The sequence below is a fragment of the Rana temporaria genome, chromosome 2 (genome assembly GCF_905171775.1).
Source record: "Rana temporaria chromosome 2, aRanTem1.1, whole genome shotgun sequence".
In the NCBI taxonomy this organism is placed as follows: Eukaryota; Metazoa; Chordata; class Amphibia; order Anura; family Ranidae; genus Rana; species Rana temporaria.
The window spans coordinates 296,107,410-296,125,770 of record NC_053490.1 but is presented as its reverse complement, the minus strand read 5'-3'; the positions used below and the strand labels follow the sequence as shown (position 1 = coordinate 296,125,770).

Here is an 18,361-nt window from a genome sequence, read left to right as displayed (position 1 = left end):
GAAGCAGCCAAAAGCCCATGGTAACTTTGGAGTGGCAGAGATCCACGGCTCAGGTGGGAGAATCTGTCCACAGGTAAACTATTAGTTGTGCACTCCACAAATCTGGCCATGGAAGAGTGGCAAGAAGAAAGATATTGTTGAAATAAAGCCATAAGAAGTCCTATTTGGAGTTGGTGAAAAGCCATATGGGGGAAGAAGATGTTCTGGTCAGATGAGACCAAAATTTAAAGTGGTAGTAAACTCTGTACTACCACTTTTACCTACAGGTAAGCCTATAATAAGGCTTACCTGTAGGTATAAAAAATATCTCCTAAACCTGTAAGGCTTAGGAAATATTCCCCTCGCAATGCAGCACATGCGCAGCCGCCGGACCTTGCCGGAAAGAAGGCTCCCGCGTGCATGCGCGGGAGTGACGACATCGCCACTCCAGCCAATCACAGCGCTGGAGCGGCGATACCCGAAAGACACGCCGAGGCAAGATGACATCTCCCTCGGCGTGGACCAGGTAAGTTCCTCACACCTCTTTCCAAGGTAAGTATTTCATAATGAGCTAGTATGCGGTTCCCCCCTTTCCTGACCTGCCAGGCTGCATGCTCGGATAAGGGTCTGGTATGGATTTTGGATGGACCCCATGCCATTTTTTTATTCTTAAATCTGTCATAGGGTTCCCCTTAACCACTTCAATACACTGTATTATATACTCTGCACTGCACTGTATTACACACTCTGCACTGCACTATATACTCTGCACTGTGTTATATACACGAGAACACGAGTAGTATATGGTGATATGGTGATATACTACTCGTGTTCCAGAACGTTCGGATTACCGACCACCAAGTGTGCAGTGCTTTGGAGTGAAGAGGAGAACGAACGGAGCGGGGGGTGAGACTTATGCCGGGTACACACCAGAGGATTGATCCGCGGATACGGTCCGCCGGACCGTATCCGCGGATAAATCCTCTCGAAGATTTCCGCGGATTTTGATCCGATGGAGTGTACTCACCATCGGACCGAAATCCGCGCCGAAATCCCATTGCGATGACGTGTCGCGCCGTCGCCGCGATGATGACGCGGCGACGTGCGCGACGCTGTCATATAAGGAATTCCACGCATGCGTCGAATCATTACGACGCATGCGGGGGATTCATTCAGATGGATTTATCCGGTGAGTCTGTACAGACCAGCGGATCAATCCGTTGGGATGGATTCAAGCGGATACATTTTAAAGCATGTCTTAAAATTTTTATCTGCTGGAAATCCATCCCAGGGGATAAAAATCCTTGGAAACAGATCCGCTGGATTGTACACACCAGGGGATCTATCCGCTGGAGCCGGTCCGCGGATCAATTCCAGCGGATGGATCCTCTCGTGTGTACGGGGCCTTACTGTTAACTCTAGGTCCGCCAAGACCACAATACATCAAGTTTTACCACAAGTTTGTTTCTGATTTGGAGCCCACTGCCGAGTTCATTGTTGAAGTGCCTCTTTGTTTTGATAGATGTGAGTGCAATGTGTGAAGGTTCTTGTGCTGCTTTTAATAAATTTGTTTTGATATACTTCACTATTGGAGCCATTTTATTTTTACATGTGGAGCAACTTTGATTTATTGGAACACTGGTGGAATTGCCTATTACCTTTGGAGACTTTATTCAGATATATTGCCGAGCATGTGAGTGCAAGGCATGTCCTATTGGTAAGTGCAATTCTAGCGCAAATGGGCCGGCGTAACCCCGCCTAATTCAAAGTAAGCATGTAGTGGGTGGGCTACATTTAAATTAACCATGACCCCATGTAAATGAAGGCCGTTCGTACGGCGCATGCACGCGCATGCTCAGAATCACGTTGCAAATACTCAATGCTTTTGACGTGAACATAACCTACGCCCAGCCCCATTCACGTACGCTTATGCAAACAACGTAAAATATGACAGCTGTTCCGTCGTCCATACCTTGCATGGGCTGCGCCATCTTTTTGGTGGTTTATCTTTACGCCGGAAAAACGACTTACGTAAACGGCGTATCTTACTGCGACGGGCGTATGTACGTTTGTGAATCGGCATATCTTGCTCATTTACATATTCGACACATACATCCACGTACACGCCCCTAGCGGCCAGCGTAAATATGCAGCCAAGATACTATGGCATAGGAGACTTACGTCGGCCGTATCTTGGCCAAATTTAGGCATATCTGGTTTCCAGAATACGCCTAAAGATACGACGGCGCTCATTCAGACTTACGACGGCGTATCTATCATGAGCAAGTTTAATCACTTGGAATTTAATCACTTATGGACTTGGCTTGTTATTATCTACTTTTCATCACTGGATGAACGTTTTTGAACATTTGTTTATATATATTTAAGTATTTCACTCCTCATATATATCTAATATTATTCAGTATATGTGTGTTACATATATTCTTTCACAGATTTATTTACACTTTTATTTAGGATTGTTCATTCATTGAACACAGTGTTACTATTTAGTTCATTCAGAATTATTACACATCACTATTTATTTAAAGTAGCTGCTTTATGTATTTTTAAAGCGGTGGTTCACCCTATGGCCCCATACTCACGACCAAACATGTCTGCTGAAACTGGCCCGCAGGCCAGTTTCAGCAGACATGTTTGGTCGTGTGTGGGCGCGAGCGGGCCGAATTCCAGCAAACATTTGCCCGCCGGGCCTTTTCCCAGCAGACAAATATTCCTGGACTTGTTTTAAAACAGTCCGCTGGAATTCTGCCCGCTCGGACATGTACGGTCATCAGTACAGACCTACCGTACATGTCCAGGCGCCCGCCGTCCCTCGCATGCGTCGAATGACTTCGACGCATGCGTGGAAGCATTTTAAAGGCGGGCCGCCCACGTCGCCGCATCATTGTCGCGGCGACACCGCGTCATCGACGCGGCGACACCGCGGACACGCCCCGCGTATTGTTTACGCGCGGACTTCTGTACGATGGTGTGTACAACCATCGTACAGAAGCCCTCTGGCAGACATGTATGGTGAAAACGGTCCGACGGACCGCTTTCACCATACATGTTTGTCCGTGTGTACCCGGCCTTAGAGGGCACTTTTTCCCCTTAGATTCCTGCTCGTTTTGTCTAGGGGAATTGGCTATTTGTTTTAAAATATGAGCATTACTTACCCGTTTACGAGATGCATCCTCTCCGTCGCTTCCGGGTATGGGCTGCGGGAATGGGCGTTCCTTCTTGATTGACAGTCTTCCGAGAGGCTTCCGACGGTCGCATCCATCGCGTCACGATTTTCCGAAAGAAGCCGAACGTTCGGCTTCTTTCGGCTACGAGTGACGCGATGGATGCGACCGTCGGAAGGCTCTCGGAAGACTGTCAATCAAGAAGGAACGCCCGCTCCCGAAGACCCATACCCGGAAGCGACAGAAGAAGATGCATCTCGAAAACGGGTAAGTACGGATCATATTTTAATACAAATAGCCGATTCCCCTAGACCGAACGAGCAGGAATCTAAGAGGAAAAGGGGAAACATTTAATAAATGGGTGAACTCCCGCTTTAAATTCATTTTTTGGCGCAGAGGGGTGTGAGAAGGTAGAAGGGCGCATTTATTTCCCTTTTTTCACCATTTATTTATAACATCCAGACAGTGCTTGCTCAACCATGAACTGATGGATTATACTACAACTGCTCTAGTGAATACTGTGAAATACCACTATAATGGTAGTTAAAAATGCTATAAAGTGACAAGTATAAAAACATATTGCTAAAAAGTCTTTCTGTGCAATAAAGTGCTTTGTGCTCTGTTCCCAGGATGTTTTCTGTGTATCCACCACATGAAAATATGTAATCACTCTGCACTCACCAGATGTTGGTGACTCCCTTACTGTATAGTAAGGAAAGTCAGCTAGGCTTGTAGGTCTTTCTGGGGACCTATCCCACTATGATGTCTTCTGGTGGTTTCCACAGGCACGGACTCCATCCTGTTGAAATCTCAGGGGTCAAAAGGTTTTTATGCAAGTAGAAAATTAATGGAGAGGAAACCCCTCAAATAAAATAATTTTATGTTTATTCTTATAGGCCGGGGATATGCAATTAGCGGACCTCCAGCTGTTGCAGAACTACAATTCCCATGAGGCATAGCAAGACTCTGACAGCCACAAGCATGACACCAGAGTCAGAAGCATGATGGGACTTGTAGTTTTGCAACAGCTGGAGGTCCGCTAATTGCATATCCCTGTTATAGGCGTTTACAAGGTAAAAAATTATGATAGAAAATCATATAAAAAGTGCCACTATATGAAATAAAACAGCCCTCTGTGTATTTAGAGATGGACGCTGCTTGTTACCCGGCATGCATTCCACTCTCTGGGCCAGAAACAATGCATTGGAGCACCAGCTTTATGTGTTTTGTCATCAGCAAGCAATGTAATCAAAAGCAGGAAACTTTGTATAACCACTGAAACCCAAGATTGTACAGGTAAGGAAGCTAGGAAAGAATGGAAAGGGAAGGAAGTGATCAATATATGTTTACTGTGTTTCCCTACCATCTAAATGGGAGAATACATAGACCCCCCCCCCTTTATAATATATTGATATATGGATGTTGATGCCAATGTTCAGGCCTGGCGGACTTAGAGTACCCAGTTTATGTATCAAGTGGGTCTCATTTAGCACAAACACCACAAGATGCCCTCACTGAGGCACGTTTAGCAATATATTGGGTTTTAATAGCAGAGGGGGTTAATAACACACAAGAAGAACTATAGGGATGTCACTTCCTGATTGTCTCTTCTAAACAAGAGAGTGATTGGAAAGGGAGGAGTGCATTTTTACACAAGGGAGCTTCCTGCTTTTGATAACATTGCATGCTGATGACGAAACGCATCAAACCGATGCTCCTGAACGTCTGGCCTAGGTAACAGATACCGTTCATCTCTAAGTACACAGAGGGCTGTTTTATGTCATACAGTGGCACTTTTTTTATGATTTTCTAACATCGTTTTTTACCTTGTAAACGCCTTTAAGAATAAACATAAAATGATTTTACACTATGAGGGGCCTCTTCTCCATTCTTTTTTACCTCCATAAAATTTTTTGGACCCCTGGGATTGCAACAGAAGGGAGTCTGGACCTGTGGAAGCCACCAGAAGGCATCAAAGTGGGATAGGTCCCGCAGAAAGACCTAGCTGATACAGTAAGGGAGTCACCAACATCTGGTGAGTGCGGAGTGATTACATATTTTCCATTAACATATTAATTGCATACCTAGGCACGGGTGTTTTATTTGATTTGTATTCAATTGAGCAACAACCTAGATCCACGCTTAGAGCAGTCTTTTTTAACAGAGTAGCTAAGAATAGATAAGTGAATGTGAAAATATGAAAAATTTGAAAAGTCCAACTGGACAATTAAAATGTTGCTATACAGTCCAGAGCTAAGGATAATCTATGGAAAAATCAAACAACTTATAACTAAATGGTGTAGTACACAATGTTCCAATACATTTAAAAAAAAAATATCTACTCCCAATTAAAGCCTTCTAGGAACCCTAAGTGGAAAAGCATATACTGGTAGCAAAGGTATATTGAATTTAGCCCTACAAAAACTTTCTAATTCACACTCTGTTTTTATTATATATAGGTGAAACTTGAAAAATTTGAATATCGTGCAAAAGTTAATTTATTTCACTAATGCAATTTAACTACTTTAGCCCCGGACCATATTGCTGGTCAATGACCGTGCCACTTTTTGCGTTTCGGCACTGCGTCGCTTTAACTGACAATTGCGCGGTCGTGCAACGTGGCTCCCAAACAAAATTGGCGTCCTTTTTTTCCCACAAATAGAGCTTTCTTTTGCTGGTATTTGATCACCTCTGCAGTTTTTATTTTTTGCGCTATAAACAAAAATAGAGCAATAATTTTGAAAAAAAATAATATTTTTTTCTTTTTGCTGTAATAAATATCCCCAAAAATATATAAAAAAAAAACGTTTTCTTTCTCAGTTTAGGCCGATACGTATTCTTCTACATATTTTTCATAAAAAAATCGCAATAAACGTTTTTTGATTGGTTTGCGCAAAAGTTATAGCATTTACAAAATAGGGCATAGTTTTATGGCATTTTTATTAATATTTTTTTTTTACTAGTAATGGCGGTGATCAGTGATTTTTATCAGTACTGCGACCTTATGGCGGACACTTCGGACACTTTTGACACATTTTTGGGACCATTGGCATTTTTATAGCGATCAGTGCTATAAAAATGCATTGATTACTATAAAAATGCCACTGGCAGGGAAGGGGTTAACACTAGGGGGCGAGGAAGGGGTTAATTATGTTCCCTAGGTGTGTTCTAACTTAAGGGGGGGAGGGACTGACATGGGGAAATTACTGATTGCTTTTCATACATTGTATGAACAGACGATCAGGCATTTCTGCCCCTTACACACACAGCTCCGGGTTCTCGCAGGTGCCAAACAGTAATTGTGCCCGCAGGGCACGTGCGTCGGGACCAGGGGCGAGCGGGGGGCGTGATTGGCGAGGTGACGTAGATCTACGTGACCTCGCGCAGGGGAGCCGACCTGCCGCTGTATAACTGCGGCGGCTGGTCGGCAAGTAGTTAAAAGATTAAACTAACATATGAGATAGACTCATTACATGCAAAGCAAGATAGTTCAAGATGTGATTTGTCATAATTGTGATGTGATGATTATGGCTTACAGCTCATGAAAACCCCACATCCACAATCTCCGAAAATTTGAATATTACATGCAATCAATAAAACAAGGATTGTACATAGAACAATATTGAACCTCTGAAAAGTATAATCATACATGTGTACTCAGTACTTGGTTTGGGCCCCTTTTGCAGCAATTACTGCCTCAATGCGGCGTGGCATGGAAGCTATCAGCCTGTGGCACTGCTGAGGTGTTATGGAAAACCAGGATGCTTCAATGGCGGCCTTCAGCTCTTCTGCATTGTTCGGTCTGTCTTGACAATGCCCCATAGATTCTCTGGCGAGTTTGCTGTCCAATGAAGCACAGTAATACTACGGTCATTGAACCAGGTTTTGGTGCTTTGGCAGTGTGGGCAGGTGCCAAGTCCTGCTGGAAAATGAAGTCAGAGAGCTCGTCTGCAGGAGGAAGCATGAAGTGGTCCAAAATCTCCTGGTAGATGGCTGCATTGTCCCTGGACTTAATGAAGCACAGTGGAACAACACCAGCAGATGACATAGCTCCCCAAATCAACACAGACTGTGGAAACTTCACACTGGACTTCAAGCATCTTGCAGTGTGTGCCTCTCCATTCTTCCTCCATACTATGGACTTGGTCCTTGGTTGCCAAATGAGATGCAAAATTTGCTCTTATCAGAAAAGAGGACCTTGGACCACTGAGCAACAGACCAGGTCTGTTTTTCTTTAGCCCAGGTAAGTCACTTCTGACATTTTTTGTTGTCCAGGAGTGGCTTGACAAGAGGAATATGACATTTGAAGCCCGTGTCCAGGATCCATCGGTTTGTGGTGGTTCTTGATGCACTGACTCCAGCCTCAGTCCACTTCTTGTGAAAGTCCCCAACACTTTTGAATGGCCTTTTCCTGACAATCCTCTCCAGGCTGTGGCCATCCCTGCTGATTGTGCACCTTTTTCATCCACACTTTTCCCTTCCACATAACTTTCTATTGATACAAAAAAGATTCACTGGCGCTCTATGGGTTAACACTATAGTCCAATATAATATTTAAGACCCTTGTATGGGCTGTAAACGATCCGTGCTGCAGAAATCCAGGTACCTAGAAGCACCACCAAAATACAGTTACAACAAAAAGGAATTCTGCGCTCATAAAGGTTTACCACTCTAATTCCACATAATGTTTGTGAGGAATAACATTCAGTAGATCTTAGTTTGTTCGGAAGAACCAGTTCTTTATGTAGAAAAGATAAACAAATGTATACAGCACAACGCAAAAAAATGTTCCCAGTGCCTGCATGAAAACACACACAATCTTTCAGGGCTTCAAGGGTTAAAATTTTGCAATTTTGTTTCCAGCTGCATTCATAGAAAACAACCGTGCTGATTGTAATTGGAGTACATTACCCAGGACGTCACTATGGCGTTTGATGTCACTTCCTAGTTACTATCTGGCATCTGGGCTCCTGTACACTTTTCCTGTATGTGTCCAAACGTGCTCCAGCCTCAGTGTTTGCAGCTGCTAGGAGCGCAGCACAGAGATGACAGCCATGGAGAGACAATCTTCCTGTTGGAACGTGCTGACAAGCAGGCAGAGAAAAGTTCAGCCGAATGTTAGGCGCCCTCCAGTGGACAAAGTGCAAATTGCATTGAGGAAAAAAATTGTAAATGGCGATTATAAATGAAAATCTTTTCTTGATATTACTGACTTAGGTCTTCCAAAATAAAAGAGGGGTTTTGAAACAGTCCCAGACTACGCGTTTCGCCCTATCCAGGGCTTTGTCACAGTCGCCTGGATAGGGCGAAACGCGTAGTCTGGGACTGTTTCAAAACCCCTCTTTTATTTTGGAAGACCTAAGTCAGTAATATCAAGAAAAGATTTTCATTTATAATCGCCATTTACAATTTTTTTCCTCAATGCAATTTGCACTTTGTCCACTGGAGGGCGCCTAACATTCGGCTGAACTTTTCTCTGCCTGCTTGTCAGCACGTTCCAACAGGAAGATTGTCTCTCCATGGCTGTCATCTCTGTGCTGCGCTCCTAGCAGCTGCAAACACTGAGGCTGGAGCACGTTTGGACACATACAGGAAAAGTGTACAGGAGCCCAGATGCCAGATAGTAACTAGGAAGTGACATCAAACGCCATAGTGACGTCCTGGGTAATGTACTCCAATTACAATCAGCACGGTTGTTTTCTATGAATGCAGCTGGAAACAAAATTGCAAAATTTTAACCCTTGAAGCCCTGAAAGATTGTGTGTGTTTTCATGCAGGCACTGGGAACATTTTTTTGCGTTGTGCTGTATACATTTGTTTATCTTTTCTACATAAAGAACTGGTTCTTCCGAACAAACTAAGATCTACTGAATGTTATTCCTCACAAACATTATGTGGAATTAGAGTGGTAAACCTTTATGAGCGCAGAATTCCTTTTTGTTATAACTGTAATAACTTTCTATTAATGTGCTTTGATACAGCACTTTGGGAACATCCAACTTTTTTTGCAATTACCTTTTGAGGCTTTCTTTCCTTATGGAGGGTGTCAGTGATGGTTTTCTGCACAACTGTCAGGTCAGCAGTCTTTCCCATGATTGTGATTCCTACTGAACCAGACTGAGAGACCATTTAAAGGCTCAGGAACCATTTTCAGTTGTTATGGCTTAATTAGCTGATTCGAGTGGGACACTTTGAGCCTAGAATATTGCAGCATTTCACAATGTTCAAATTTTCTGAGATTGTGGATTTGGAGTTTTCATGAGCTGTAAGCCATAATCATCTAAATTCTGACAAATCACGGCTTGAACTATCTTGCTTTGCATGTAATGAGTCTATCTCATATATTAGTTTCACCTTTTAAGTTGCATTAGTGAAACAAATTAACTTTTGCACAATATTCAAATTTTTCGAGTTTCACACATATATACTATATATATAGTACTATATATATATATTTTACAATTTATAGATGCAAACCATGAAAAAGTCCATAAACAACTACTTGCATTGCTAGTTATGTTATAGTGTCAAGAGGTCCCTGATAATACTTTGTATATTTAAAGTAACTTTAAAGCGGTATTAAACTCGAAAAGTTATACATTTCCAGTGTGAAACGTGCCAATCATTAGATGTGGTGGCAGTATTAGTCTTCTTTTTTTGGCTTTTTTCCCTCCCATGGCAATCTGGCCACTAACAACCCTCTTGTATTAGAGTGCCCCCACTCTGGATGAATGAGCACAGGGGCACACAAATAAATAAAACCTGATCATTGTAACCACCCCTGTCAGTAGTAAATGGTTTGTCTCATATCTGTAATTGATACATTCTGCTTGAGAGCTTTTTCTTTTGAAAAATTACAGACTTAGTGGAGATCACCAGATAAAAATAGAAGAAAGAAAGCCTAAGAAAAAAAAATGCAACCATCTAGGAAATGGCAATATCATATATGATAAATGTTTGCATTGGCTTTTTTTACCACTTTAACTCCTAACATTTAATGGATTGCCATTGAAATTGCTAAAGCACTAATGTATTATAAACACATTTCCACCTTAAAATACAGATATTGCTTCTTTTTGAATTGTTTGTGCATCTCATTATGCTGATCACCTCCAGCTTTTTTCAGCCACCCTATGTCAGCATGCACTTTTCTCCAGTGTTAATTGCACATTATTTCTCTGGATATCTCCTATAAATAGGCTGTCTATTTTTAGGGTACAAAATAGATGCACAGAAAAAAAAAAATGGGGCTAATACCCAATACCAAATTTTATTATATGTTTTAAGCACCGATGATGGTTCAGCATCAGCTGCCTCCACAGATTTGATTGACTGGACTTGCTTGTTCCAGGCAGCATCACAGGCCTCATGAGCTGACGCAGCAGCATCTGATCAGTCTCAATGTGAAATGTGAAAAAACACAAAGGGAGAGGCGCTCCTTTTTCCTGTAGAACTGGAACATGGTTTCTGTTACCCTCTGATGTCAGCCCTGCTACACCATCCTTTTCTGGCCCCTGGACTCCTTACATCATCAGAGTTTGGACGCTCACTGTTTTTTACTGTACATACCATGATGTACATATAGTAATCTTAATACTGACTTGATACTTGTTGTTCTGGCTTCTTGCGCATTTTTACTTGTATACTAAGTCTCAATGTGCCCTGTTGATGTTTGTCTATCTGGTTACTCACAGCAGAGGATATAGAAGCATGAGGACTGTTCAGTGTTGCCCGGAGGTGAGAGCCTCCAAGGCAACACTTTATGTCTTTTCAAACACTGAGCTTTTAGTGTTGTGCCAATTTTTGGATTACAGGCCTGTCAAGTTTCTAAGGTTTATACTGTATGCAAGTTATCCCTATAATTGAATTAGCTGATCTGTCATTATGGGGCAAGTATCCCAAGAGCGGAGCTCTGTTCTAATGCAGAATAGACATTGTATCTCATAGTACTCTGGTTATCCCAAAGTGTCTTTATACAGGTCAGTACATGAACTACTGTAAGTATATCAACTCCGATATTCAAGCCTAACTTAGGATAGTGCTGTGTGTGCCTTCATGCATTAAATAGTATATCTTACTACTTTGCCAAACTGACGATAGCCATATATAATCTTTCAACACAGCTTCTGCATGGTGCTTTGGAGATACAACCACGTTAAAAAAACTAGTGGTCACATATACGGACTCTCTTGAATTCAGTCTTAGCTCAAGTTCTACCTAAATACCTACCTATGCACGCCAGGTCACATTGACATTACTACAGCTTGATATCTTAACTCTGTGAGGCCCAACTCTTCACACTGCAACTATAGATCTCACACTACATAGCAGAAGCCCACTGTTGGGCATGCTAGTTATAGAGCCAAGGTCTATTATACCTGCCCTCCGATCTGTGTTTGTATGGGTGTGCGCATGGGGCCCAATTGCTGGCACCATTTTTGTGCAACGGTGTGAATCCATGCTTTTAAATGATGGGTATACTGGGGGGGATTGTTTCCACTATTTGGTTTATTGTACTTCCATGAGTGGGTCATTTATACTGCTTTTCAATAAGGTTTATTTTTTTTATTTTTGCATACTGTGGTTGGTCCTCCCAGTGCTATCTTTCTTTGGAGTCACCTTCTTGTTTTCTCCCAGTACATTACATACAAAATAGATGGTCACAACATGAAAACAAAAAGGATTTTACCTTTCATGCACAAAAAAAGGAAGGGACCGGTTGAAAGAGTTTGCAGTGGAGGCTTTGAATTTGGCAGGTGCCTGGCCTGGTAAGTACAGGACTTTGAATGCATGCCAGGGATAGCTAAAGGATGTACAAGTATAGCTATATATATGCAAAATTGTTGATTAAGAGAAACACTTTGAGACAATCACACAAGTACGTGAGTGCTCAGAATGCCCATGATTTGCAAGTTTTTTATTTTGTTACAATTATGTGTTTAATTTTGAAAATCATGGCAGCTTCACAAAAAAGGATTAAAACAGTTAATATTAAACTACCAATATAAAAACATTGGGTATAAACAGCAGCTGCTTAAAATGCAAAATTAAAATGCATAAACAAATAGTATCCAGTCCACAGATACATAGAATGTACCATCCAATACTGAATCAGCGCTCCTGTTAGTTCATATTATGACCGGCGTTCATATGGTTAATTATATGAGAAAAAGATGATGTGACAGACACTGGTGAGAGTCCAAGAGTACAGATAGTGGCCCTAGTGTTGAATGATAACCTGTGCACCGTTCACCAAGATCCAGAAAATGTGCATCATACTCTCTGAAGGGGTTCACACTCACCAGAAATGTGTAGATTTTAAGCCTTGAACTACTTTAATGGTTGTCATCCGCATTACAAAAGGGTTCAAAGCTGAATAACACTTCCACAGGTACTCGGGTATAGAAAAAAAACTTTACATAGTGTGATCCAGTTTTACCTTTATTGCAGTCTTCAATTTCTTAAAACAACCCTTGTCCAATACATTAGTATCAATAAATGAATAGAGATGGATCAATCATGCGTATCCCAAAGTGTACAGCCATGCCAATCCAATGCATGGATCAGAACACAGTCACGCCCCTGCATGGAACACCTGTGCATCCCAGGCAGCTGAAGATAGCCCTTAAATTACAAATCCTAATGTAAACGAGACCTAACACATACAGTACTTAAAAATAGATTTTACATTCACTGTAAATGATAAAAAAGCATGTGTAGAAATATATATGTTATAACAATTTTTGTACCAAAAGCAGACCTTTTGTCTAATTTGTGCATTCCATTACTGCGGCTGACTATTATTAAATTTAATTTGAAATCGTAGTCATTTACATAGCAAAACCGTTAGATAGTTGTGTTTTTCCAAGGCTATAAACATGCTTATTAAATGTTAAATCAAAAGAGGCAATGCAAAAAGGGGAAAAAATTAGAGCTGCAAAGCAAAATAATTACCAAACTCTTAGCCTTGTATATTGATTTAACATGTACTGGGTAATAGAAAGAGCAGAGATTAACACTTGCTAATAGATGATACAGAACATGTGGTGGGATGTGATGAATCCCAATGGATAAAAATTTTAAGCGCAGTACTGTGCAAAAGCAAATTAAGAACACCACTACCTTAATTTTACAGTAATGTCTGGTTATTTAAGTAGAAAAACACATTGGTACCCACCTGCCTGAGAATTTGAGCTGCCATTACATGACTGCAGTCAAAGATAATGCGAAACTCCCTTCCCCTCTTCATCTCTTTCAGGAGTGGCCGAGCATCTTCAGACTCTGGTGGAAGCTGTCGTATTTTTAGTCTAATATTGTATCTAGCAGGGGCCATAATGAGCTCTTGTAATCGAATAAGACCTTAAGCAACAAAGAATCAAAATTATTAAAAAAATTTAAAGTCTCTGGTCATTTTAATTCACCTAAAATCATTTTTTTTTTTATCCATTACATTTGATTTATTTAAGAAAACCTGTACTGCAAGATTTTTTATAAAGACAGCAATTGCTGACCTCCTGTTGAAAATACCTGGATGTTCCTTCTTACAATACTTTGAGACACTCACCGGGATAACTTAGACAGGTATAGAGGCGTAGCTTTAAGCTTGGGGGCCAGAAGGCAAAAGTAAACCTCAGCCCCCCACCCCCCCACTACCACCTGCTGCTTCCAACGGGCATCAAGATACTCTCACTGCACACCAAGATATGGTAACTGTATGGTGGCTGTCTTTCTTCTCTCCCTCTTGCTGCCAGCTGCACATGCACACAAGGTGGGGGCAGAGAGGTCACATTCTGAGTTGCCAGGTGAGAGTGGTGAGCCTGTAAAAGAGGAAACTCAGAGGGCCTGGTCTGCGTGGGCCCTTTGACTTCCAGAATCACATACAAGCCCACCACTTTCACCTGGCATCTCAGAGTGTGGCCTGTCTGCCTCTACCTTGTGTGCATGTGCACAGCTGAGCAGGGCGGTGAGGGAGGAATTTTACTGGGCTGGGCAGGGGACTGAGCAGAGAGTGTGCCAGTGGGGAAGTCACACCTTTCTTTTATATATTATTAAACAGCACTTGATTACCTCTCTCAGGGCCAGGCTGCAATGATCTGCAGGTGCAGGATATTGGTGAGAAGTGACACGCCCCCCTTCCTGGTAATGATACATGCCCTCCTGCCTCCTGGTAATAACAGATGACCCCCCTTCTTCAGGATTCCCCTCTTCAGATAATCACAGATGATCCCCTCCTCCTGTAAAGACAGATAATCCCCCTCCTCTTGGTAATGACACTCCCCCCACCCAGTTGTAACAAATCAAATGCTTCCCCCCACCAAGGTAATAACAAAGGTTCCCCCCTCCTGGTAAGACGTATACCCTTCCCATATGCCCCCACTCTCCCAAAATTTCCCCCACCTCCAGGTAATGAGAGGTGCCCTTCCCCTAATAATGACACATGCCCTCACAGAGAATGACTAATCCCCCCCCCCACCATCCTACTAATGACACATCCCCAGACCCCCCCTCCCCTTTTTCTGATGGTCCTGCTGAAACTGAGCCAGGAGCCTCTTAGGAAATGTTAGGTGTTTTTTAGTAGTTTTTTTTCTGTCAGTATCAGCATATGTTGTGGGAAGGGGTGGGGGCGATATGTGTCTGTTCCCGTCGCATATCCTACCAATGACTTACCTCACCAGTGACAGTAGTCCCAGCTACCCGCGGTGCCCTCCTTCTCCTACCTCGCTCAGCCCTTTACCAGCTCGGTGTCTATTCCCACCCAGTTGTCAGCACTGATGTTTTCCCCTCTCAGCCTGGTCACTCTTAGTCCTCCCTCCACTCCTTTCTGTCTTTCCACTCAAGACTTGGCAATGGTGCCAAAAATTTAGAGCTTCAAATTCTTAGTGGGGGATCTCCTGGCTGATGACATTGCACTCTGCCACAGATTCTGCTTGTCTCCTCACATCAACAGAGACACCGTATGGGCTCCCTGGTGCAGGGACGTGTCACAATTGCGACCCCTGCAAGCCCTGATGCTATGCCCATGGGTATCACTATTTTAGTATGTGTACTTGTTTTATGTTGTACTGCAGGCACTGGATCAGTATGACAGCCAGAGAGCTAGTATTTTTAAAGGAGAGATCCACAATGACAGACTCCATACACCCTGATGCTGATAATATAGCCCATTAAAACCAGATTTCAGTTTACAGTAAGTAGACACAAGAATTCTGAGTTGCTTGGGTATCTGTCATTTTTAAAATGTTCTTAAATATGCTAGCTTTTGCCTTATTATCTATGCCTATATATGTTAAAACAGATGGTAGGATGAGCTAAAATATTGTAGAAGACATAATTATCTTGTTTTGACCATCCTGACATGATCTAAAAATGTTCCTATCAAAAATGTAAAATCTCATTAGCCGTTGGAATTCTTTGCAGCATACTGTGTATGCTTGCATTACTACAGTTATAAATAAGAAGTATTACAGTATAGCATCCACACATAACCCTTAATGAGAATGGGGTTCGGCTCAAGTAGAGTTTTCTCTGACATGTATTATATTTGCATGAGCATGAGAAATGTAATCTCAAGGTCACAATCAGAAATCACAGAGCCCATTACTAACTACTACATGCTATTGCAAGTTGATAGATTTTGTCATATATTTTCACATATAAAAAAATTTGAAGCTTTATGAATTTAAATTGTTTCTAATTGTATTTTCAAGTATGTTCATCTCTGATTTTTAAATAATTACTATTAAACTTTTAATTGCACTTCTGATACAAAATTCCTAACAATAACGGAGTTAAAAAATTACTACAATCTCTTTCTAATTATCTAAAGGTCAGATTACCTAATACATTGTCTACCTGAGACCCACCAATTATTTTCTCTCTAAAATCTTTCTATTGACTTAAGCCTAGTACACACTAGTATTTTATTTTATTTTTTTCATTTAACCCAGCAGGGCTGAATGAAAAAAAAACCTGACAGCTAGGGAGGATCCGATGTTCTAACTATCCGATGTTAGTACACCGGTCACCCTTGCTGTCCTATTGTATTCTGACAGGGGGCGCCACCAGAACACTCTGGTCAGCACTTTCAGCGCTGGCTGGCTTCTGTCTGGCCAATTGCAGTACACACGGGTCGGACAAAAAAATATATGCATTGTAGTGTTACAAATAAAAAATTGTAAATGTAATTCAAAGAAATCTACCATACCTGTGCTGTCATCATAAACTACTGTAGCCGACCTCCACTTTAAAAACTGTACAAGATCCAAGATTGCATGGCTTAGAGAAGCATAGTCTGGATACAAGTTTACATAGAAGCTGTCTCTGTTATCTAAAGGATGGTGCTTCCATCGGACCTGTATATGCGGTACTTCCAATGCATTGCAAATAGACTGGACGGCGTTGGAGGACGAACTGTGGGATGGTCCAAAAATAGCAACCACTCCTAGGGCCAGCTGGTCACAAGCTGCAACAAAAGAAATAGTCACTAATTTCAATATTATAAAGTTAAATTCCAGTAGTTTCATCCCTTGGCAAAAGTTTTTATAAACACCTTTGTTTGTCTTAGCTGAGATCTGATAAGATATCCAAATCTGATATCTGAATCCTTTCCCGCTGTGCTGAAATATATTACTGTGATGGCTGGTACAGTATATGGTATGGTATCATGGCGGAGGCCTGCTTATTTTCAGTCTTCTAGCCAAGTAGGGTGGCACAGTGGTGTAGTGGGTAGCACCTAGCAGCAAAAAGCGTCACTGGTTCAAACCCTGACCACAACACCATCTGGAGTTTGCATGGTTCTCCCTGTGCCTGTGTGGGTTTCCTTCCACACTCCAATAACACGCTGGTAGGTTATTTAAATGAATCATGTATAAATTTGCCCCAATATGTGTATGTATGTAGGAATGTGAGTTAGATTGTAAGCTCCTTGAGGGTAGGGACTGATGTGAATGTACAATGTATATGTAAAGCGCTGCATAAACTGACAGCGCTATATAAGTACCCATAATAAATAAGGAGGTGTGATCTTTTATGTTTTGGGGTGGGAGGGAATTACCCACACTAGTCTTTTTGTACATTCAAGAAAGCAAAATAAGAATTGATTATTTATCATAAAAATAGAAGAATAACTGTATTTCTATTATTGTGTAACATTAACATATCAGAAACTATTGAAAACACCAACAGCAAAACAAGCTCAGGCTGAACTTCTCCTTTAATTCCCATTCTGCAGATATGAATGCGGCTTAAAACTTCACACAGTTAGTAGTTGGCTCTGGAGCTGGCTCAGGAGCTGACCCAAATTCATTTAGAACTAAAGCTAACCTTAGATTCAGACATGAAACGTATTGTATTTTTATTTAAACATATTATTTCCCCTGCTGGTCAAAATGTTCTTAGCCTACAATTTTAGGGATTTTTTTCTATTCTTTAACTTTTAGGCTACTTTCACACTGAAATACTCTTGAGGAATTGTCCTTTCCAATACCAAAAAACACCACCAGACTTACTCAGGTTATTGGGCGGCCTCAGCTGATTTAATAGAAACCGGACAACATTCGACCTGTGTGAACCACAGCCAGTCCGATAGAAGCCAGCTGTTCAGCTGGCTTATGTTGAAGGGGCATGATCATAAAAGGTCAGCCAATGGCTGAGAACGCTAACCAGATTCTTCTGGGGAGGGGGGGCTGTCCCCCCCTGTCAGAACACAAGCAGCTTGTTTTGCTATGGCCTTTTGTATTGTCTTGATAGCAATGATATAGAGTTAGATTTTTAAGAGCATATGTTTGCAGAGAAGCCAGACTCCCCCCATTGATATGTAAATAAACCAGGTTTTGGAGCAGAGTAGAGGATCTTACATCTTAAACTCTAAGTTGAGCAATGATTTAGTTTACTTATTGCTTATATTTGTAGGCATATTTTTGTAAGCTATGTGTTGTGTTGTATTGTATAGTCTTCAGTCGTATGTGCAGCTTTCCTGTTTAGTAAAGCATTGATACACTACAAAAGTCTACGTTTCATTGTTTTTGTTATCTTAATGCATTCTATGCATTAAGATAAAAAACCTTCTGTGTACAGCAGCCCCCCCCCCCCCCCCCAATACTTACCTGAGCCCCATCCCTATCCTGCGATGTCCACGAGTCCCTCGCCATCCAGGACTCTCCGTCCTGGTTGGCTAAGACACAGCAGCGGCACCATTG

The 18,361-nt window shown here is 41.7% G+C and overlaps 1 protein-coding gene across 1 annotated transcript in view; it reads right to left on the bottom strand.

Annotated features, from left to right (window-relative positions):
• Positions 1 to 18,361, bottom strand: part of GRIK3 (glutamate ionotropic receptor kainate type subunit 3) — a 710,309-nt gene that overhangs the window by 337,166 nt on the left and 354,782 nt on the right. The window contains exons 3-4 of the mRNA XM_040337236.1: positions 16,369 to 16,626; positions 13,342 to 13,523 (exon numbers count right to left, since the gene is read on the bottom strand). Coding sequence (XP_040193170.1) covers positions 13,342 to 13,523; positions 16,369 to 16,626 — 440 coding nt within the window. The remainder of the gene's footprint in view (positions 1 to 13,341; positions 13,524 to 16,368; positions 16,627 to 18,361) is intronic.